The following is a 22,829-nucleotide window of genomic DNA, read 5'->3' on the forward strand; positions in this document are numbered from 1 at the left end:
ACTCTGGAGAGGGACTAAGCAGCAATGGATTCCCCACGATTCAGCGGCTCATTGCGGTTTTCACACCTTTTTCCCAGTACCAAAGAGAAACTAATAACTCTGGTTGGAGTTTCCTCGGTCCTGGACTAGGTAAAAAGATTTCCTGCTTCTGGAGGTCCTTGAAGGTACCCACAAAGTTTTGGCCTGATTCAATCTCTCCAAGACAACGCACTTGCTAATGGTCAGGGGACCCCAGGCACTGGGATTCTGCAGCCTAGGAAAGTCGCAGCAAGTCGCCGGATGAGCCAAAATAAAAAGGTCTTGAGACTAGTTGGTCACACCAGCTCAAGGGAGTAAGTCGTCCTAGGCAGATCTTGCCAGTTGAAACGCAAAAAAGAGGGTCAGTACAGCTGCAAGGCTTCACCGGCGCTTCTGCAGTCCTGGGGGGTGCTGCTGGCGTCTCTGCTTGTCTTCTTCGTTGTATATGAGGTTCTGGTCCCCAAAGCTTTCTTTGAGGAGGTGAAAATGCACCTGTTAAAATTCCTATGAGTAAGGGCTAAACACAGGATAGCATACAGAACACTGACGCTGCCAAAGGAGGAAGAAGGGGTGGGCTTCCCAGATCTACCCACGTATTATAAAGCGACTCAAATGCGGGTGCTGGTGGACCATCTGGAAACAGCCTCGGAAAAGCAATGGGTGCCTTTGGACAACGCAGTTCTTATGCCAGTCCCCCTCGGAGAATGGCTCTGGGTCTTTCAACACAGTATTCTGAGAAGAGTGCTGACCGATCAGATCCTGGAAGTCTTATGGGCTCTTTAGAGGGACGAGGCGAGAACAGGTGGCTGTCCACATGGCCGTCCCCTCTGAGATTTGGGCGCCACCAATACGAGAGGGAATCAAGGAACCTTTGGCATTCCAAAAGTGGTATGAGGCAGGGCTGAGCAGGGCAGGTCAGATGTGGGAAGAAGGGGAGTTCATCAAAACAGAGAAGCTAACCGACCACTTGCAGATAGGCGCCCTATCTATTGAGATACTCCTGCTCACCAGGTTGAAATCTAGGGGACTCATAGACCGGTTATATAAAGGGGATACTGCTAGCGGAACCCAGGGACCCGCTCCCGGCCAGGGAAAAATGGCGATGTGACCTAGGAAGAGAAGTATACGAGGCTCTATGGACATCAATGTGCAGAAAAGTGGCAAAGTCAACAGCATCCCTGCAATATCGACACCAGGCTCTAAAGATCGTACACAGATGGCATTATCCCCCAGCCACGCTTGCAAAAATGTGTAAGGGATATGACCCGCACTGTAGACAATGTGGGGAGTCTGAAGGGGACTATCGCCATATGTGGTGGGGTTGTGGAAGGATGCAAACGTATTGACGGGAAGTCCGGTCATGGATTAAAGGGGTTGACGGGATCCACAGAAAACTCTCCCCATTGTGGCTTCTCTTTGGGATAACAAGGGGGGTGGAAGGGCACATGGTAAGGGTGATGGTGGTGACAGCTAGATGTTGCATTGCCCAGATTTGGAAAATCCCAAGGATGCCAGATGAGAGGGACTGGGTGGCAAAAGTGCAGCCCATATATGATATGGAATATCTTACACACTTGATCGACGAATCCAATAGCAACATTGAAAGCCAGTGGGTGCCTTTTTTTGGGGAAATATGGATGCTGAAAAGTGGCGTGTAGGCGATGGACCAAGGTGGGGGAGATATCGGGGTCAGAAGATAAGGACCCCCAAGGTCTCAGCCCCTTAGGCACAGAGAATGACCATGAGGGGACAACTCGTGGCGAAACAGGACGGGAGGTTGGGAATAGGATGTACTCATAGGGGTCCTGAGTCGGCCCTCTGGGAGAAAGACTATTATGGTGGAGGGGAGCCCTATAGAAATAACTTGACTGGACTGCAGGGGGTGGGGGGAGGGTACGAAGGGAAAGAGGACAACCGGGGGTTGAAAAATTCAAGAGAGCGGAGGAATGAACCTTCAATGCGGTCCGATCCGCAAATATGGACCTCAATCCACAGACCAAATTACAGCCGTTTACTTGTGAGGGGCAACTTACGGGTGGGGGTTCTTAATGTAGCGAGGAAGCATGGCTCATATAAAGTTTGTACTGTTACATTCAAAATGCCCATAAAATTAAATTCTCCCATAAAAAAAATAAAAGGAAAAGGATCCTAGATTTTAGGCAAAAGAGCGGAGGGTCTCTAAGGTTAAAGGGAATTTGCACAATGCCCACTAATGGCAAGGATTCTGGTTCACTCTGCTTTCTGAAATAGGTCTCATCATATACCACGCAGAATTCCAGATTAAAAAAACAATACTTTGTGCTTACATTTTTAAAAATGTGTTGAATTTTGCTGTTCTTTACCCCTCAATATGGTCATGAGGTGAAAATAAATACTCTAAGATGGTAGTTCACAACTAAATTTAGTGAATTCAATTAACGAGAGGACAAACAATTTGAGCATGTCCTTTTTCCAACCAGAAGTTAGACTGAACTCTTATTTGTAGTGTTAGGGTACAGAAGTACGAATCGTATACTAGTTGTTGGCAAAGACTTTCATTGAGGAATAAAAGTAAAGAAAAGAAAACCTACCTTGCCCTATTTCTAAGAGGGGTTTGCCCTGCCTCAACAAAAATACTAAGGATTCTGTCAGGATATCAAATGAAGTAAAAAGTCCATTGTTCTATGTCAAAACCTATTTCCATCCCTTACACTCTAAACGTAGGAAAAGTGGGTATCTTCTTGGTCCAGAAGGGTTACTCCCTCCTTCTGGATGATAGCTTAATGTTCACCGCTCGATGAGGGAATAAAAACAGTTCTTCTCTGTGTTAGATCAAATGTTCTCAGTAAGTTCTCCAAGATGGATAATCTGGCAAATATGTAGAAAAGAAAGTCTACAGTTCCAATTACAGTTTGCACAGTGGGAGGGGTAAGAGGGCTGCTTCCACCCCCCACCAGGCTTCTCAAAACTAGCAGCAAAAAGGATCGATGGAAGAAGGTCTTCCTTTCACTTGCCTTTCTTAGGCGGTCTGATTCACAAAAACACAGTTCTCAACCATCAGGGGTAATATTTCCCTTCCCCAGGCCTTTCTCAGGTTCATTGACAGCAACAAGTCTGCTTCACTATCCTACCAGACTGGTTGATGGAAATAAGTTGTTCTTAATGGTCTCTCTTAACAATGGACCCTTGACGCTTCTGACGCTTAACCAAAGTTCACATATCAATGTGTGGGTCCCAGACCCGTTTGCGTGCTCCTCTGGAATTCCCCGACTTGATGGGTTCCAGACCGTCGGTTGCGTGTTTCTCAGGGTTTCAGAGTTGATATGGGTCCCGAGCTTTTATATGGCTCTTGCAGGGATTCCGACTTCGTATGGCTCACGCACAGTGTTAGGACAGTTTTTCTGAAGTCCAACTAAGGGCTTATTCCAGCATGGGCCTGGGTGCACTGGACGAGAGGACTCACAATCACAGAAAACACCACAAAACTACAAAGGAATCACAAGAGACTTAAGGTAAGTAAATACCCAAGCCAGCACAGAAGATTTTATAGTAGGACGACGTTAGGATCTGCAGCCAAAAACCCAGTTGGTGAATTCCTGGTCGTGGTGACCATAAACAGGACCTTGGAAGGTACTTGCAGCAGGGATCAACGTGGAAGGCTCTAGGCAAGGTTTTCTTTGCGGCTGGATGCAGCTGTGGATTTGGCACCTTTTCAGGAGCACGGAAGACATAATATCGCTCGTCGGTTTCTCTTTGTTTGCAAGGTCCAGTACTCTGGTGAGGGGACTTTTCGGACTGGAATCCAGCAGGATGGCCACAAAGTTTTTAGCGAAATTCGGAATTGGGAAGACCGTACCCCGCACAACCGCTCAAGGTCCCAGGATACTGCAGCCCCGCAAGGTTGCAGCACGGTGTGGGATGGCTCAAAGTGCAGGTCTCTAGTCTAGTGGGTCTCATTAGGCTCTGGGCGAGTCCCCAGGTCGATTGGAAGGAAGGGTAACAGCAGGTTCCGGTTACACAGCAGGCTCTCTGGTAGCTGGAAATCTGAGCCACGTTTCCGTCATCCTCTTCGGTTTTGGTTCCAATGGTCGACTACCTCTTCAACTACCAGGATCAGACTTTTATGCAGGAACCCAGAAATCAAAGAGCCTTGCAACATTCAAACATGGGAGGTTGGCAATCCTTCCGGAACAGCCAGCCTTCCAGTTTGAACTGGAATCTCACCCTCAGGCTGGAAGACAAAGGGCTGCAGAGTTTTGGACTCCTCCCTGGCTTCCTGCCTTCACAGACACTCTGGAGATTGGAGGACTCCTGCCCAAGATAAAAATCACAAAGGAATTTCCTGTGCTGGATGTCGGGGGAAGGAACAAGAAAGGACAAGGGGCACTTAAATGGCAAATAAAACAAGACCAGGGCCATTTTGGTAAAATGAGCACCCATGGGTGTCTTGCACACAGCCCGCGGTAAAGGTGCACCGAATTAATCAAAGGCATTAAAGGTAAGCTTGTCCCAGTAACAGACATTTACATTTTTAGTGTGAAAGGGGATACATGGCATCTCCCCAGTACTCCATATAAGGTGGGGTTATATTATAAAATATAAAAGGGATCCAAAGATCCTTTCCACCATTGGGAACTGTAGTTCTCACAAGGTTAGCCAGAGAAAGTTAAAAGGGGATTCCCATTGGGCAACACAGCAACAACAAGCACTTATTGCCAAAAAGTTGTCAAAGAGGATAACTTTTAAAAGACACAATGGAGAGTCTAAAAGAGGACACAAAAAAAGTGTAAACGATAATGTGAGTGTGGGAAACTCTTCCCACTCACAGGAGGTATTAGGAAAAATAATTCACCAGTAAAACCAAAATGTTCTAGGGTTGACACAGGTCAGGAAGATGACAATGCATTACTTACCGTAAAGGCATTTCTGATGGTTGTATCTGCTTAGATTCACATGCTGTGCATAGGTCCGACATCCAGTGGTCACTGCAGAGTATTGCATTTTGTTTTTCGTAGTCGAAAAAGGGGACGTCGACAAGGCGTGTCTGTAACACTATCCCTATAGTGACGCGCGTTGTACCCACAATCCCTCACGCGTCGAGGTCCCTCTGTTTGTATTTTTCTGCCCTGAGGGAGCCTTCTGGACGTGAGTGAGTACAGAAAAGAGAAATATAGAAAAGGATGTCTATGTTCCTTCCATCCGAGCGGGAAGGAAGGGTGGGCGCATGTGAATCTAAGCAGATACAACCATCAGAAATGCCTTTACGGTAAGTAATGCATTGTCTTCTGATGTTTGTTAATCTGCTTAGAATCACATGCTGTGCATAGACTAGTGAGCAGTACCCGGAGTTGGCGGTGGGTTATGAGAAGGAACAGTAGAGAAAAGATGTCTTAATACTGCCTGTCCCACCTGGGAGTCAGATCTAGAGTGTGCATCTAGACAGTAGTGTTTTGTAAAGGTGTGCACAGAACTCCAGGTAGCCGCTTTGCAGATGGACTCAAGGGGAACATTTGCAATCAACGCTATGGAAGCCCCAGTGCCTCGAGTGGAATGTGCTCTTGGCTTGAAGGGTAGTTCTCTCTTAGCAAGAGTGTAACAGAGTGATGCATTGAACAATCCATCTAGATATAGTGGACTTTGAAACTGCATCTCCTTCTCTTCCTGCTGCCACAGAGACGAAGAACTGATTAGTCTTTCTCAGTGGTCTGGTTCTTTCCATGTAGAACATGACAGCTCTGCGTACATCTAGTGTATGCAGACTTTTTTCTCCCAAGCTGGAAGGGTTTTGAAAGAATGTTGGTAGTTCTATTGACTGGTTTACATGAAATTTCGAGATGAATTTTGGTGCAAACCTTGGGTGTGTGCGTAGAACCACCTTATCCTTGTGAACTGTTACGAAGGGGTCTAGTACAGAAAGAGCCTGTAGTTCACTCACTCTCCTAATGGAGGTGATAGCTATTAGGAAAGCAGTCTTAAGAGTGAGGTCTTTAAGAGTTCCCTTGTGCATGGGTTTGAAAGGAGGGCCCATGAGTCTGGAAAGTACCACATTTGAGTCCCATCCGGGAGCTGGGTTAGCTATCGGAGGGTGTATTCTCTTTACCCCCTCCATGAAGGCCTTGATAACTGGTATCTTCCACCACGACACTTTAAGTTGGGAAGTGGTGTATGCAGAAAGTGCCGCTAGGTGGACTTTAATGGAATTGAAGACTAGACCTGAATCCAGTAAATGGGTCAAGTACAGAACAATGTTAGTGGGAGAGCAGTCAACCGGGTTGATGCTCTTACCTCTACACCAGATGACAAATCTTTTCCACTTGCTAGAATAGCAGTGGCGAGTATTAGGTTTTCTGGCTTCCCTGAGGATGTCCATACATCTCTGCGGGAGTTGTAAATGTCCAAATTCTATGATCTCAGGAGCCAGGCTGCTAAGTTCATGGTCTGAGGGCATGGATGCAGTGTCCTGCCCTTGTCCTGCGACAGCATGTTGTACGGGCAGGGAAGTTTCACTGGGGGAGATAGGGACATCTCCATCAAGTGAGCGAACCATGGCTACCGGGCCCACATTGGGGCCACTAGTATCATGGTAACCTGCTCCTGGTGCATCTTGTGCACCACTTTGTTGAGAAGGGGAGTCGGGGGAAAGGCGTAAACAAATTTCCCTGACCATTGAATCGACAGACCATTCCCCTTGGACTGGTTCTGGGGGTACCTGGAGGAGTAACTTTGGCATTGTGAGTTCTCCAGAGTTGCGAACAAGTCTATTTCCGGGAACCCCCATTGCGTGAAGACGTCTACGACAATGTCTTCGTGCAATTGCCATTCGTACTCTTAGGGCAGGGGGAAGTCTCTGCTGAGTTTGTCTGCTAGCAGATTGAGTTCCCCTGGTACATGTTGTGATAGTAGGAACATGTTGTGTTTGAGAGCCCACTTCCATATATTCTGGGACAGCTTGGACAGTCCTGGAGAGTGAGTGCCCCCTTGCTTGTTGAGGTAGTACATGGCTGTGGTGCTGTCTGTGAGGACCATCAATGTCTTTCCTTGTAGGTGTTCCTGAAAGGCTTTCAGTGCTTTGAACACCGCTAGTAGTTCCAGCAGGTTTATATGCTTGGATGCTAAGCTCGGAGTCCACGCTCCGTGAGCAGTCTGATGGGATAGGTGAGCCCCCCATCCTGTAAGGGATGAGTCTGTGGTTGGAGTAGCTTCCACTGCGGGTGTGGCAAAAGTTTTCCCTAATAACAGGTTTTCTTTTGTCCACCACCGTAGCGAGAGAACCAAGGCCTGCGAGACCACCACTAGATCGTCCCATTGTCCGCTGGCCTGAAACCACTGGCTGTAGAGCCACTCTTGCATTGGGCGCATGTGCAGGCGCGCGTGAGGTACCAAATAAATACATGACGCCATCATCCCTAGCAAGCGCATTGCTTTGCGTACCGTCACCTCTCGACCTGCCACATAATGGGGGATCTGAAACAGCATGTTTTGGACCCTCTCGTTGGAGGGGAAGACGAGGCCGTCCTTTGTTCGAATTAGAGCCCTTAGGAATTGTTTGATTTGGCTGGGGTCTAAGCTGGACTTCTTTTCGTTGATGGAGAAGCCCAGTTGGGACAAAAGGTCTACGGTCTTTTGGGTATTGGAGAAGCATGTTTCGTAAGAATCCCCTGTTATGAGTCAGTCGTCGAGGTAAGGGTATACCGGGATGGATAACCTGCGCAGGTGGGCCGCTGCCACTGCCAGTACTTTTGTGTATACCCTTGGTGCAGATGCTATCCCGAAGGGTAGTACTCTGAACTGGTAGTGTTTGTTCTCCATCTTGAACCTGAGGTATTTTCTGTGCGCTGGCAACATTAAAATATTAAAGTATGCATCTTTCATGTCTAGTGTTGTCATGTAATCCCCTTGTGATAACAGTGGGATTACTTCATGCAAGGTCACCATACGAAACTTTTGGGGTTTGACAAACTTGTTTGCTGGGCGCAGATCTAATACAGGGCGCATGGTTAAGTCCTTTTTGGGTACACGGAAGTACACTGAATAAATACCTTCTGTTACCTGAGATAGGGGGACAGCCTCTACAGCCTCTTTTTTCAGTAGCTCTTCTACTTCTTGAAGAAGAATGGTGAGGTGTTCCGGTGTCATGCGTCGGTTCTGTGGGGGTCTGTACTTCGGGGAACCGTTGAATTCGATGCAGTATCCGTGGGCTATGGTGGATAATACCCAGCGGTCTGACGATATTCCCTCCCATGCTGAAAGGAACGATGTTAGCTGCCCCAACCAGTGATGCATGGGAGGGGACCCGAATCTTCGGGTCATTTGTTGGTATTGGGCGTGGAACCTTTGGGGCTGGAGCCGCAACCTCTTCCTTTGCCACGACGTTGGCCTCTTTGACTGAACTGGGTGTTGTTACCCTGGTTAGAGGGCCAGGTGGTAGCAGAGTAAAATTGCTGTTGGTTTTGCTGCTGGCGTTGGCCACGAAAGGAGCGTCTATTGCCATAGCTGCGTCTGTTAGGGGGCCTAGAAATTTGGTCAAGAGTCTTGATGGTATCAAACTCTTTCTTTGCATGTTCAAGGGCCTCATCAACTGCTTTCCCAAACAGATGTATTTGTTCTATGGGCTTATTTATCAGGGAAGCCTGGGTTTCCGGCTTAAAACCCGAATTGTGCAGCCAGACATGGTGTTTGAGAAGTACTCCCTGAACCAGGGAACGGCCAGCCGTCTCTGAGGCATCTAAGGAGTTCTTTACAATGCCCTGGTTTACAAGAGTTCCCTCTGAGATTATAGCTAACAGGCGTGAACGCAGGGGTTCTGGTGCGTCCTCTGCTTCGCTGCGCAGCTTGCTCCACTGTGCATCTGCGTAGCTAGCTAGTAGGGAATTGTTATTTGCAATCCTAGTTGAGAAGGCGGCGGAGGTCGTGATTCTCTTCCCAAGTGCATAGAGCTTCTTGCCCTCTTTGTCAGGTGGTGCCTCACTAGTGGATAGTGGTACCCCCGCTCTTTTTCTTGTATTAGTAACTACGAGGGAGTCCGGAATAGAATGTCCTCTGATGTACAAAGGGTCAGAGGACGAAGGGCTGAAGAGCTTTTCTATCCGAGGGTTGACCCCTCTGACTAAGGCAGGATTGGAAAGGGAAGGAGTTATTCTTCTCTTTATAGAAGTCAGGAGCGGAATAGACTGACTAAAAGGGGCTTTTTCTTTAATAACTTTCTCTACAAAGTCTGTGTCAGGAAGAGTCTCCCCTGTGTCTATTTCAAAATGCGCTGCTGCCTTAAAGACATCAGGGTCTGAGTGCACTGATGGGGATTGCCAAGGCTGCACTGATGGGGATTGCCAGGGCTGCGAGGTAGCTGTATCTTCTTCAAAAGCTCCTGCACTAGTGTAAGGATCTTCTTCAAACCCCTCTTCCTCATGTTCTTCCTCTCCACCCAAACACTTCTCATCTTCCTGGAGGTATTGCTCCTCGTCAGTGCGGTCATATACGTCTGTAGAAGGGGTAAACAGCCTAGCAATCCTGACCCTAGGGTCATCCTGGGGCCATTCTCTTGGTCTTTTGGGTGTGGGTGGGTGGGTTTTGGCTTCCCAAAACCCTTTCCATTTTCTCCATACAAGAATGGAGTCTTTCAAGGGTCTCATGGGGGACCCCTGAATAGTCTAGAGGGGGGAAATCAGTGTCTTCACCTTCAAAACGCTTAGAACGCTCCCACAACGTCGAAGAAAGGTTTCCGTCGCCCTCTGAAAAGCCCTCCGGTAGTTCAGAAGTGCCCTTAGATGAAGGGGGCAGTTCCTGGCTACTCTTGCGCTTTTTTGGCGTTTCCATAGCTTTTTGTGTGGTATTCGACGTTTGTTTCGTCGTCCGCTTACGTTTGTCTTCGGAAACAATTCTCGCTAGGCTCTCGACAACGAGTTTGTCAGTAGAGGGCTCTGGTGTCGACGTTGCCTGCGTTACGCGTTGTTCCTCGACGGCCGCTCTATGGAGCGTTACGTCGGATGATTTTGAGGTAGCGCCCGTGTTTGATGAAAGCTCAATCGCTGGTCGCGGCTGCGTTTGCGGGTGGGGCTTGAGACCCTTACAGTCTGAGGTAGACGCCGGAGTGCCCTGCGTCCCCTTCGGCGCTGATGGATCCTTCGTCTTCGACGAAGAAGAGCCGTGGGTTGTGTGCTTAGGCCTATGGGGTCTATGTGCGTCCTTGTCGCCGGGGTGTTCATCCCCATAAGCAGGGCGTGAGCCGAGCCCGTCGGGGCCGGGGACGGGCGTTGAGGAGCGCGAGCGCTCCTTCTGGGGGTTAATGACTTCCGTAACGGACGTCGAGTTATCACCCTCCTTGTCACTTTCTGTAACAGCGGCGGCGGGTGAGGAAACTGACTTCGACATAGCGTAGTCCGCCCACCTCTTAACATTTCGTTCTTTAAGAGTTCTTGGTTTCAAGAGCTTACAGGCCGCGCAGCTGTCCTCCTTATGATCGAGGGGCAAGCAACGATTACAGAGCTTGTGTTTGTCCTTCCAAGTGTATTTGCCCCTACAGCGTGGGCAAAACTTAAAAGGTGTCCTCTCCATAGCTGAGGCAATAATAACTGGTGATAACAACCCCAAGGGAAAGATAGGGGAGAAAGAAAGACATTCTCAAAGAGAAGATAAAAGTTCGAACCCCCACTCTCCCTACTGTATGTTGGCCGGCGAGGCCAGGCCACGTGTTCGGCAGCGCCGAAGGATCTCCTCCGTCTCTTCCCCTCCGTCGAAAACTTGCTCGGCGGAGAAAAAGCTTCACAGCTAACGTCGAGGGGAGGGATCTTTAACAATATAATAAGTATAATTAAGGACCGAGGTCCGTAGTAAGTATTTGCAATGTCTCTCTAGGAGCTCCGCGTAAGGCGACCAGAAGCTGGGCGGAAAAAAACCAATCAGGGGGACCTCGACGCGTGAGGGATTGTGGGTACAACGCACTTCACTATAGGGATAGTGTTACAGACACGCCTTGTCGACGTCCCCTTTTTCGACTACGAAAAACAAAATGCAATACTCCGCAGTGACCACTGGATGTCGGACCTATGCACAGCATGTGATTCTAAGCAGATTAACAAACATCAGAAACATAATTACTTCCCAGACGTCGTATGGCACCTAGAAACATGGTTTCGCGCTTCTCAGGACTTCCGAGTTGATATGGGTTGATCTGGGTTCCTGACCCTGGTTCTCACCGGGATTCCCTGACTTTGTATGGGTCCTAGACCCTTGTCCATCATTCTCTTCCCCTTGGGGCTTTCACAGGACTTCCCCTGGCAGTCGCACCTTCCCAATAACCTGCGTACCTGGTTTCTAGATAACCTGCGTACCTGGTTTCTCATCCTCTGCAGATTGCTGGCTTCCCTTGGTGCCTGCGGACTGCGAAAGGGCCTCTACTCTCAAGAGTCCGGTTACAAGCCGAGGTGGCTCCGCAGTGGAAGCCCTTCGAGGTTCGTTGTGGCCTCATTTTTCCACACTGATCAAAGTGTAGAGATGTCAGGGATTTGGTATTCAGCGAGCAGTCTCTTGCTTCTGGCCCTGCTCTCGCCAGCCTCCAGGGCAGGTTGCCGTCTCGGCTCCTCCAGGGCTGGTTAGACACAAGTCCTGCTTACCTTTTTATATTCACATAGTGTTCGTATTGACTGGACCGCATATCTTGGTTCACAGTAGTTCTTCGTCCCAGTACTTCCATGTACTTCATCTGGGTATTGTTAAGAGGTTCTTAGAACCTACTCTGAGAGTTTCTGAGAAGTCAACTCAAAAGCACAATATACCAGACAGTCTTTGACCACTCTCTCAATGGAAACATAGCCGAGCAGTTAGGCGTGGACTCGGAGGTAGGGTTGCTGTGAAGCAGTTAAGAGCTAAGTCTTAAGGAACACCAGTACAAAAATACACTATTTATTAGACACAGGCAATCAGTAAAACCAAACTACTGGTAAGTAAAATCACTATGACAACAGTTTAATACCATGTTGGTTTTCCTAGACAGCAAGTTCTTGCAAAACGTACTGTAGCCAAAGGGTCCTCTGGCTATGCAGGGGTCAGGCTAGCAGTCCCCAAATGGCCAAAGAGGACTCTACACCCAGACTCCAATTCCTTTGTTCTGGTAAGGTAGCTACTTAAAGGGTTTACACACAATGCACAATTGTCCTGGGAGGATAGCTCAGCAGCAACGTGTTCGCCTTGGAAGCAAGACCACACGAAGCAACATAGGTTCGATCCCCGGGTCTGCGCTTAGAAACCTCTCGGTATTTCAGCATGTTATAAATAAGCAACTAAGACCAAAAAAAAAACAAAAAAAAAAAAAAACCTATTCAGCAACTAAAAACGAAAACCATTCCTGTAACAGCGCCTCGATGCCCGCGGGCTGTATGAGCGCTTTAAAAATGCAAGTAAATCAAGTAAATAAATAAATGAGACAGATTAAGCAAATGGAAGCACAGATCGCGCAAACAGACATGCAACACTGTGCAATAAGCTTTGCTGCAGTAGACTCTCAGACTGCGTTATATGAGGCTTCCAACAAGAAGTCCGGCTTAGGCAGAGACCCCAGGACAAGGTGAAGGCAGCTCCAATTCAATTAAAGCAGCTCGGGGGGACCTCTCAAGAGCAGCAGACTGGAGTGGACATTGCTGTGACCTAAGACAGTATCGGCAGGCTCTGCGGAGCACAGAGGTCAGGCTTCAGCCTCTAGAAGGGCCTTTCATATGGTGGGAGACTTGAACAGTAAGTACTCAGCAGAGTTCTGAGGCGATAATCGAAGTTTAAAGCATCGAGGCATGAAAAGGGCCCATGCAAAGCGGTTATCCAGTTCCAGTTAGAAGCAGGTCAAATGCAGACATGGTGACAACCTTGAAGATAGCATAAAGAACAGGCCTTGTACAAGGAGAAACATCAATTTCAAGTACGTTGTACCCAAAAATGTATTCTCAGTAAGGTACACTGCTGTCCAGTGGGAAGAAAAATGGTTTGCTTCAGCCTATTGTTGGGAAGGGGGTAGCACCGTGCCCCCCCCTTAAGCGCTTTAGAGTGAGGAGAAATGCATTTGAAGCACTATAATGGGCCAGGGGGACTGCTATAGGGCCACCTCCCAATACAAAAAAACTGCACTTCAATATAATCAAATATAATTAACCCACATAGTGTAGCATAGGACACGAGCAGCATTGCTATTTTGCGTGGATATTAGTAACCATAGGTAGAAGGGAAGGCCTGCACGGCAAATGCCGCATTGTATGCACTAGGCCCAAATTGAGAGGCGAGGGAAATCTCCAGCCATTCCCGAGCTCCCATGAGGACAGCCCACAACACCTATTCATTGTTCTAACGGGGTTGCAAAGGTGTGTTTTTTTTTTTTTTAACTCGAGAGGAATGTGCCCTACAAGGCTGTGATCACAGACCAGTGCTGGGTGTACATGTTATCTCACACTGGCCAAAGAATGGCCCGGCCCATCCCCCAGGCGACCACAAGTTATAGCCCATATAACTGACTAACCCTTAAGACCCCCAAATTCATGGCACCAGGTGCCCTTTGACCACCAACCCCAAAGAACCACGTCCCCAAATGTTCAAAGACGACGGGCAGGGCACATTGTTGTGTGAAAATTGTGTGATTTGTATTGTGAGGTGCTGGAAGGGACGAATTATAGTTCAAAATGAGGGAGGAGACCTTGGAGCCGGATGGCTCGGATGGGAGTGAGTGAAATGTGTGTGTGAAGGTTAGAGTGCCAAATAACCTCCTTTGTGCCTGTCTTGAGGCCTGCCAGGTGCACAAAGTAGCTGTGTGTTAGGAGTATGGTTAGTTAATGTGTTCTTTGACCTTTGATGTGAGAAGATTATCACTGCAGCACCCACGTGATGGAAGACAGACAGACTGGGCTCGAACCAAAGGCCTGGCATCTCTTATGGAGCAGGAGGATCATGTAGTGGGCACAATGTTGTCCTTTATAATATTCTGCTTATGCTACTTTTTGGCAGAATGGTTTTAGCAGCAGTGTTATTTGCTGTTGCTCTCATCTGCGGGTGAGATTAAAACTGGTTGTCCTTATAAGATCGACTTGGGCCCTTTTTCCCTAGCAGGTTGTATTCTCTCTAGTGCGAGCATTTAGGGGCTTGCCTTCACTATAATAAATTGGAGTCTGCCCTGAAGCAGGATGAGGAGAGGCTGAAATGCCCACTCAGCCGTCAACACTGCTACAAACCAAGATCCAACACAATCAAAGTTGAAACAGGCACAGCTAAGAGGTATACTCTTGGATTTGTCTTCTAAACTAGCAGGCCACCATAGTTCTAGTGAACAAGGAGTAATTTATGGGAATTTATCCAAACCAATCAAGGTAGCGTTGAGAGGCGCCAAAGAAAAATCTCAGGAGAGTGGGGTCAGGTGTCCAAAATGAGTATACAGTGAAATACCAAGGATTTCACTTAAACAGTAACTCTAAAAGACATTTATTTTAGGCCCAGAAAACACTATGAAAAATGACTAATAGCAGGTAAAAAGTGTTAGAGAGAATTATCATGTGTATGCTTCATCCCCTCTCCTCTTCCTCTGGACCTTTTTCTTTAACCCAGAATGAGTGGAGCCTTTTCCACTCATTCATTCTTATGGAACTCTATTCTTTGTATTTTACCTGAACTATGAGTCGATCTTGCTCCATAACTCCTAAAGGGATCTGTATTTTACTATTGCAGCACTCAGCTCCTTATGGGCAGTGTTGCTGCGGACCTTTCGGGTCCTCCTTTGAGATCCTTTTCTTCATCCTAGAGTAACTACAGTTACTAAGGATAGAGATGGTTAGTATCTCTCCTAAAACCTCATAATCAGAGAGATTGGCACACACCAACTTAAGTGGAGTGCCAAAGGGATACCTAGTATCCCCCCCCCCCGACCCTTCTCTCTGCTCCTATGACTTTTTAGTCACATAGACAATCTCCTAGTTATGGCTGGTGGCAGCGAACATGTTCTACCAACTATTGTGCAATTTATGTACCGCAGGGTATGTCCATAGCCTCGGTAGTGCACAATAAGGGCACCCAAGTACCAACTCTGGGCCTCCCTTTTTTTTTCGCCATTACTAGTGTGGTTGTTCTTTGTTAGCCCTTCTTCTACCACTCTGGGAGGGGGAGGTCAGTGTGTGTGTTTTGCCTTTGGCGCGAATCCTTGGAGTCCCATCCAGGCTCTGGAGTGTTTGGGCAGGCAGGAAGGGGGAGGGAGGCAGAGTTTTCCACCCACCTCTCCTAAGTCTGCCAGAGTGTCAGAATAGAATTAGCTCCCCAATGGGGGTCTGGCTGTCCCGATTGGACAGCCATCCATCTCGGCTGACATCGTCGAGTACATATATCAGAGATGTAGATAAATGGTCTTCCCCATGTCATTTTTCAATCAGTTTTTGTGCTTTAAATATTCATTTTAAATGCCATACCTCAAAGCTCGTCCCATCGTTTCATAGTTCATATCAGGTTTGTTCTTGTGCTTGCCCCACAGTTTGGAGACCGCTTTCGAGTCGACCAGTTTAAAGATCCCTTTCTCTCGTTGAGTCCACTTGATGTAACGAGGGCAGGTATTTCTGTCCTGAAGAAGTTCTAATAGGAACTCCCACAGGTAAGTTGTGTTTCCTATAAAGAGAAATCAGCATTAGTGCCCCTCACAATGACATTTTGAAGATATAAACCATGGGACCATTAAAATAGGCTAAGTTAAGACAAAAGATTCTTCAAAAACATCACCGTTTGGAGCCTAAACAAGAACGCAGCATGGTCCATCCTTAGAAAAATAATTTAGCAAATTCTGTTTGTTGAAGGCCACTTTTCATGCAACTGATAATAAAGAAGGTATGGCACATTTCCTATCAAAAGCATTTTAACCAAGAAATCTACATTAATGAAAATGGTTTCAAAGCACTGCTGCAAACAGAGGAGATGACTACCATTTTCAACTTTAATAATGGAGAAAGTGCTGTGGAGAAGATTAGTGAAACCTATGCCATGGAAAGCAAATGCAGGACCGCAAATGTAGAAAGAATGTAACCATCCTTCACTACCCTCAAGAGGAACATCTCCACTTACATGTTTGTGATCCAACCAGCCCAAGAAGCATGGATGCCAAGCAGGATTCAGTAAAATGCAAGTCCATGGTAATATGCAGGACAGGGTTTTAGGCAGAACACCCACATTTTACCACAAGTAGCCCCTTGTACATTTTGCTGGCTTTTCTGTGTTTTAGACTTAGCTTTTTTTCCCTCAGCCAGGCTTAATCCAAAGTTTAACAGAGTGTGGGCTCTGTTTTAACGTGCTTTGCCTTGAAAGTCATGACTCTTAAGACAGGCACACCCCAAATGTACCCCATAGTGTCCCAGAGGGCGTAGCCTCCGCTAGCCGTATGGCTATGCTGTCAGACCTTTTGCGCCACGGTTGCATCTTGCACTTTTTTTTTCTTAATGTAAATAAATAAAATGGCAACTCTTGTTCAGAATTATGATCTCTACTATGGGAACGATCATATTTGGGTAGAACCAGCAGATGGCTGACGCAGCCAGAGATTTTGATGCAGATTTCCCAGCCCGGTTTTCCATCCAACCATGGCTTAGTTCCAGTAATGACTTCACCTAAATTGGACCAGCCAGCACCTGACAAGATATCAGCTGTTCACTTGGGAGCTAAATAAAGCACTATCTCATGCTCAAGGGGACGAGCCAGAAAGAGAAATATTGTTCATCAGGTTGCAATATGGAAATTTGCTGCAAGGCTTACTGCAGATTTCACTAAAAATAAAACCCTCTCTACTGGTTGAGGTAGCAGAGCAGTCTTGGATTCACTTGGGAGGGAAGAAGGCTGGTAGTTAGGTATGGTTAGTCCCGGTAGAAAACCCACAATGCTGCAAAAGAGGTATTCAAAGAATGGCAAAAAAGTCATGTTGCAAGCTACTAGACAAAAGTCACCCACCCCTCAGCTCTCCACACGCACACAATACTCCCATTTCTGGCTAGCCAAGAGTCCATCACAAGTCACTGGCTAATGCAAATTTGTAGTTCTGAAAATACACAATCTTTATTACAGAATGATACATTAGGCAACTATAAATTGAAATAGGTAGTCTGGGTTAGACACAGTGAAAGCAGTGCAGATTTAGTATATATGTATGCGTCAACTTTTTGTCCTCAAAACAATGGGCCAGATCCCATAGGCAAGACAGGGTTATGAGATAAAGCTAGGCAAATAAGTGCAGCCAAGGAAGTAATCAAATCAGGTTAACACCAGAAGCTTCCTCGAAGATCTCCACTTGCATGTTCGTGATCCATCCAGCCCAAGCAGCACAGATGCCAAGCAGGATTCGGTAAATTGGAAGTCAATGAGGAACATGTTACTTACCTGTAACTGTTGTTCTCCAGCATGTGTCTGGCATGGATTCACATGCTCATGAATATTCCCAGTCGTCAGGCTGGGAATCCTCGGTAAAGAAAAAAATCAGTTTCAGTTTTGTTTCTGAACGGTCTTTCTCCTAACAACCAATCACTGGTCTCTGGGTCATACTTCCCCCAGCCAATGACTGCCCTCTACCTAAGCCCCTCTTCTGGCAGCCATCTTCAGATTTGGTAGCACGTAAAGTGGCAGTAGGAGGCAGAGGGGCAGGCGGGAGGGTTCGCATGTGAATCCATGCCAGACCCATGCTGGAGAACAACAGTTACAGGTAAGTAACTTGTTCCTTCTCTAGCATGGGGTCTGGCATGGATTCACATGCTCATGAATAAAGAATACATAGCAGTACACACATGCACAACCACGGGAGGTGGCAAGGCTCAACATTAAGCAACTCTTACCTCCTCACCAGGCTCACCTTCAAGCGAACAGGTTGCGCAGCACTGCTTGGATGACTCTGGACTCCTACGTGGAATCCTGGTCGACGCAGTAGAATATCGTGAAGTTGTGCGTTGACCTCCACGTAGCAGACCTGCAGATGTCCAGCAGGGGCAGACCAGACAGGAACGCCGTAGTTGCAGCGATCGCTCTGGTCGAATGGGCTCTCGGACGGCCAGGGAACGGTCGGTTTGCCAACCGGTGACAATGGGTAATGCAGCCGGAGAGCCACCTGGAAATGGAAGCCTTGGAGAGGGCCTTCCCTTGGTTCACAGGGCCAAAGTTCACAAACAGCTGTGATGTCTTCCGAAAACTCTTTGTGCGGTCCACGTAGAACTTCAGCGCTCTAGCCACATCCAGCGAGTGCAAAGTCCTCTCAGCCGGCGACGGGATGGAAACAGGTAACACCAAGGGCTAGTTGAGATGGAAGTCCGATGGCACCTTGGGCATGAAGGAAGGGTGTGTCCAAAGCTTGATCCTCGTTTCGTGGAAAAGTAAGTACAGAGGCTTACAGGAGAGGGCCTCGATCTCTCCCACTCATTGTGCGGAGGTGATGGCCACAAGAAACGCTGTCTTCCACGACAAGATCTTCAGCTGTACCGAATGCATAGACTCGAATGGAGGACCCATGAGCCTAGTCAGCACCAAATTGAGCTCCCACGCCGGGGCCAGAGCCTTCACCGGTGGGAACGAACAGAAAAATCAATTTATGAACTCCTTGACCAGGCGGTGCGACCATAACGACGACCGTCGCAGAGTCCTGGTGTAGCAGGAGATAGCCACCAGATGAACCTTGATTTAGGCGTGAGTCAACCCTGCCTTGGCCAGCGACAAAGTACAGTAGCACCTGTGGAACCGTAATCCGCAGAGGGTCCAGTTCCTGCGCACAGCACCAGACTGTGAACCTTCCATTTATGCCCGTAGCATTTCAATATAGGCGACGCCATGGCCTTAGCGAGCAGAGCCCCTGAGTCGTGGTGCAGAATTGCGCCTCCTTCTCTGGGGAGAAGATCTGCGTCTGCCGGAAGCTTGACTGGAAGGGACGTTATTTATTTTTTATTTATTTTGGATTTGTAAAGCGCACTGCAACCCACGGGCATAGAGGCGCTGTGAAGGATACTAAAGAAGGTTTGCTTGAGGGTTACAATAAGCGGCCCAAAACAACATATCACAATTGCTCTATTAGGTACATTTAAGAGCATAGTTTCGGATTCGCACGTGGGGTAGGCCCTCTAGACAAAGTCCAGTTTTTAAGGCCTTACGGAAGGCAGCATGAGATTCAATAGATCTGATCTCGTTCAGGAGTTTGTTCCAGAGAGAGGCAGCCATAGAGCGGAAGCTCGAGCCACCCGCGCGCACACTGCGCGTGTTAGGAACCACGATGCGGTTGGCATGGGCGGCCCTGGAAGGTCTGGTCTGTGTCTGTTTGGAGATCCTTTGTTCAAGGTATGTGGGTGCGAGTTCATGGAGACATTTGTATGTTATGGCAAGTGTTTTGAAGACAACCCTTTCTTTGATCGGTAGCCAGTGTGCCTGCCTCCTAACCATTGAGATGTGTTCCCTGTGTGAAATGCCAGTTGCGGCCCTTAGGGCATTGTTCTGGGCAATCTGGAGCTTAGCCAGGTTTCTTTGAGATGTACCGATGTAGAGGGCATTGCAATAGTCGAGTCTGGAACCAATAATGGCTCTGGCTATGGTGATGCAGTTCTGTTGGGTCAGGAAAGGCCTGACAGCATTTATCAATTTGGAATAGTACGCTGCAGAGGAAGCTATGGCATTGACCTGCCTGTCCATGGTCAGGCATGGCTCTAGGTAAATGCCCAAGGTCTTAATGGTTTGTCATACTGTGATGGGGAGTTGTCTATATTGAAGGCCAGATACTCTTTGTCAAGTTTGCTCAAAGTAAAAGGTGATCCAATCAGCAGAAGTTTGGTTTTTTCACCGTTCAGACAGAGACAGTTGTCTGCCATCCAGGATTGAATGGTGAAGTAGATGAGGTTGAGGGTGTCCGTATCAGTGCAGTAGTCCCCCGTGAGAGGTATGAGTACCTGGGTGTCATCTGCATAGTTGGTATATGAGATGCCTAGTGAATCCAGAATACGAAACAGGGGTCTGGTGTAGAGGTTGTATAGTGTAGGGGCGATGCATGAGCCTTGGGAGACTGCACATTTGATCAGACTCAGTGTGGCATTTGAAGATTCCGAAAACATCTTCATTCAAGCACAGGCCTTTGGGGAGAAGTTCGCACTGGTTGCGAGATGGTGGCATAGGGTTTTGTGCTCTAACAAGTCAAAGGCGGCTGACGGGTCTAGGAGCAGAAGGAGTGCAGGTTTCCCTGCGTCTCTTAGGTCTTCTATTTGTTTTTTTAGATCAAGTAGCGCCGTCTCGGTACCATGACGAGGGCGAAAACCGGATTGGCGGAGACCAAGGAGGTTGTTGTCCTCAATGAATTTTTGAACGTGCAGGTAGGCTGCTTTGTCCAAAATCTTTAAGAGGAAAGGGACTGTAGTAATGGGTCTGTAGTTGCCCGGTATCAAAGGGTCAAGAGAAGTCTTTTTTAGCAAGGGTCGGACCCAGGCTTCTTTGAGGGAGCTGGGTACAGTGGATGATTGGAAGGAATTGATAAAAGCAGTAATGAATGGGGCGATAGCTGGGGCACATTCTTTAATGATGTGAGTCGGACAGGTGTCCACCTTACAGTTAGAGGGCTTAATGGACTTTATGAGGTTGATGACTTCTGATTCGCTCATGGGCGAAAAATGAAATATGGGTGCCTGTATGGTTGTGTCCAATGTAGGTTGTGCCGTTTGGGCTGCTAGTAGGGAGGAGATAGCTTTTTGATGGGCTAGGATTTTAGTGTGAAGGGAGTCGAGTTTTTCAAGCATCGCTTTTTGAATTTGGTTACACCAGGCCTCATCTTTGACAATGCTGGGCGGGGGGCTGAAGGGGATTAGAGTTCCCTGAAGATAGCAAAGATTTCTTTAGACCCAGAGTCTGCATTGTTAATCCTTGTGTTGTAGGACTCAGCTTTGGCGTGTGTGATGGCAGTTTTGTATTGTCTCGTAATGGTCTTAAAGGCAGATTTGTTGGGTTCAGTAGGGTTTTTCTTCCAGGTGGCAAGTGATACCCTTTTCTTAGATCGAAGATCCATAAATGCTTGGGCGAACCAGGCATTAGAATGCTTCGTTTTTTTTAGCTTTTTTGGCTGCCAGGGGAGCGATAGTGTCTACTGCGGTAGTTATGATTTCATTGAAGGTGTTGGCTAGTAGTATCGGATCATTAGGGAATGGTGCTTTCAGGCCTGGGACCTGAGGGAGCGGGAGGAGGGTATCCTTAGTTTTTTGGGGCTCCTAGATAATGCAGCAGGGAGTATGGTGGGTTTTAAAGGTTCTGTGGCGATGTCAATGTGAAAGTTAATACAGAAGTGGTCTGACCATGGGATGGGGGATATAGGACAGCGAAGAATGGGGCAGTTATGATGCGCAACCCAGTCGAGGGTACGCCCTTTAATGTGAGTAGGCTTGGTGATTGCTTGGGCAAACCCTATGGTAGTTAGACCTTTTTGTAGGGTGATGGCATTGGTGTTTTGGGAGTCAAGGCCAAAGTTGAAGTCACCCAGTACGACTACTTTGGAGGTTTTTTCAGGTTGTGGGATAGGAAGTTGAGGAGAGTTTCTTGGAAGTCGGTGGGATGACCTGGCGGGGCGATACACAAGGTGAAAGGCGATGATGGAGGTGGGAGATGTTTTGAGTTTGAGGAGGAGGTAGTCGGCATTGTGCCCTAGTTGACCCTGATTTCTTCTGATGTGAAGGGTGTCCTTGGCTATAATAGCCACGCCTCCCCCCTTTGTTCTGCCCGATCCTGCCTAAATATGGTGTAGCCAGATGGGATAGGGAGTGAGAGTGCGGGTTCAGATATGTCTTGTAGCCATGTCACACAGACAAAAAGGTCGAGAGTGTTCCTGCTGATGAGGTCATGTACATCGAGCGGGTGCGCTGGGATAGAGCGTGCGTTCACCAAGGCGCAGGCTAGGAATTTAATGGAGGGGCTATGAGGTTTGGCATTAGTAGCCGATGTGAGCGTTTGGTTGGTGGTTATGGCAGAGATATATGTGGTAGTGTGTTGACTATTAGGCAGCATTTTAACGTTAGTGACATTGTCTAGCATTGCAGTGGGGTCACCTTTACCTAACATTGCAATGGTAGGGGCATCTTTGACCAGCAGCGCAGTGGGGGCATCTTTACATAACATTGCATTAATAGGGGCATCTTTGACCAGCAGCGCAGTGGGGGCACCTTTACATAACATTGCATTAATAGGGGCATCTTTGAACAGCAGCGCAGTGGGGGCACCTTTACATAACATTGCATTAATAGGGGCATCTTTGACCAACAGCGCAGTGGGGGCACCTTTACATAACATTGCATTAATAGGGGCATCTTTGACCAGCAGCGCAGTCGGGGTACCTTTACATAACATTGCATTAAGAGGGGCATCTTTGACCAGCAACGCAGTGGGGGCACCTTTACATATCATTGCATTAATAGGGGCATCTTTGACCAGCAGCGCAGTGGGGACACCTTTACATAACATTTCATTGGTAGGGGCACCTTTGATCGGCAAGTCAATAGAAGCGACAATTACCAGACTAGTAATATCGTTTTGGTCTGTGTACATAGAACTTACATGTTGTGCTGCAGGGAGGGCACCGTGCGGAGCGTCCATATTCATGCAGCGTATGGCCTCATTGTTTGCAGGTTCCGTGCGCGTAATGGCTGACTTGCAGGTATGATCAGATGTAGTGTCCGTACGAACTGCCAGTGTACTGTGTCCTACATTAGAACGGGGCTTCAACGTGCCGCGGCTAGAGCACACGTTAGTGGGGCGGTGAAAGCGGTTTAGTGCAGCATACCTTGTGCGCAGGCGACCATTTCTAAAGGCGATACTGGGCAGGTATGTGCCGGGTTTCCGGATGCCAG

At 47.8% G+C, this 22,829-nt stretch overlaps 1 protein-coding gene across 6 annotated transcripts in view; it reads right to left on the bottom strand.

Annotated features, from left to right (window-relative positions):
- ELF2 (E74 like ETS transcription factor 2) overlaps positions 1–22,829 on the bottom strand; it is a 1,226,980-nt gene that overhangs the window by 60,412 nt on the left and 1,143,739 nt on the right. For all 6 annotated transcript variants that reach the window (XM_069631080.1, XM_069631082.1, XM_069631079.1 and 3 more), the window contains one exon: positions 15,420–15,612. In XM_069631080.1, the coding sequence (XP_069487181.1) occupies positions 15,420–15,612 (193 nt within the window). The remainder of the gene's footprint in view (positions 1–15,419; positions 15,613–22,829) is intronic.

This window comes from Ambystoma mexicanum, chromosome 6q, assembly GCF_040938575.1.
Source record: "Ambystoma mexicanum isolate Mex_15411 chromosome 6q, UKY_AmexF1_1, whole genome shotgun sequence".
Lineage (NCBI taxonomy): Eukaryota > Metazoa > Chordata > Amphibia > Caudata > Ambystomatidae > Ambystoma > Ambystoma mexicanum.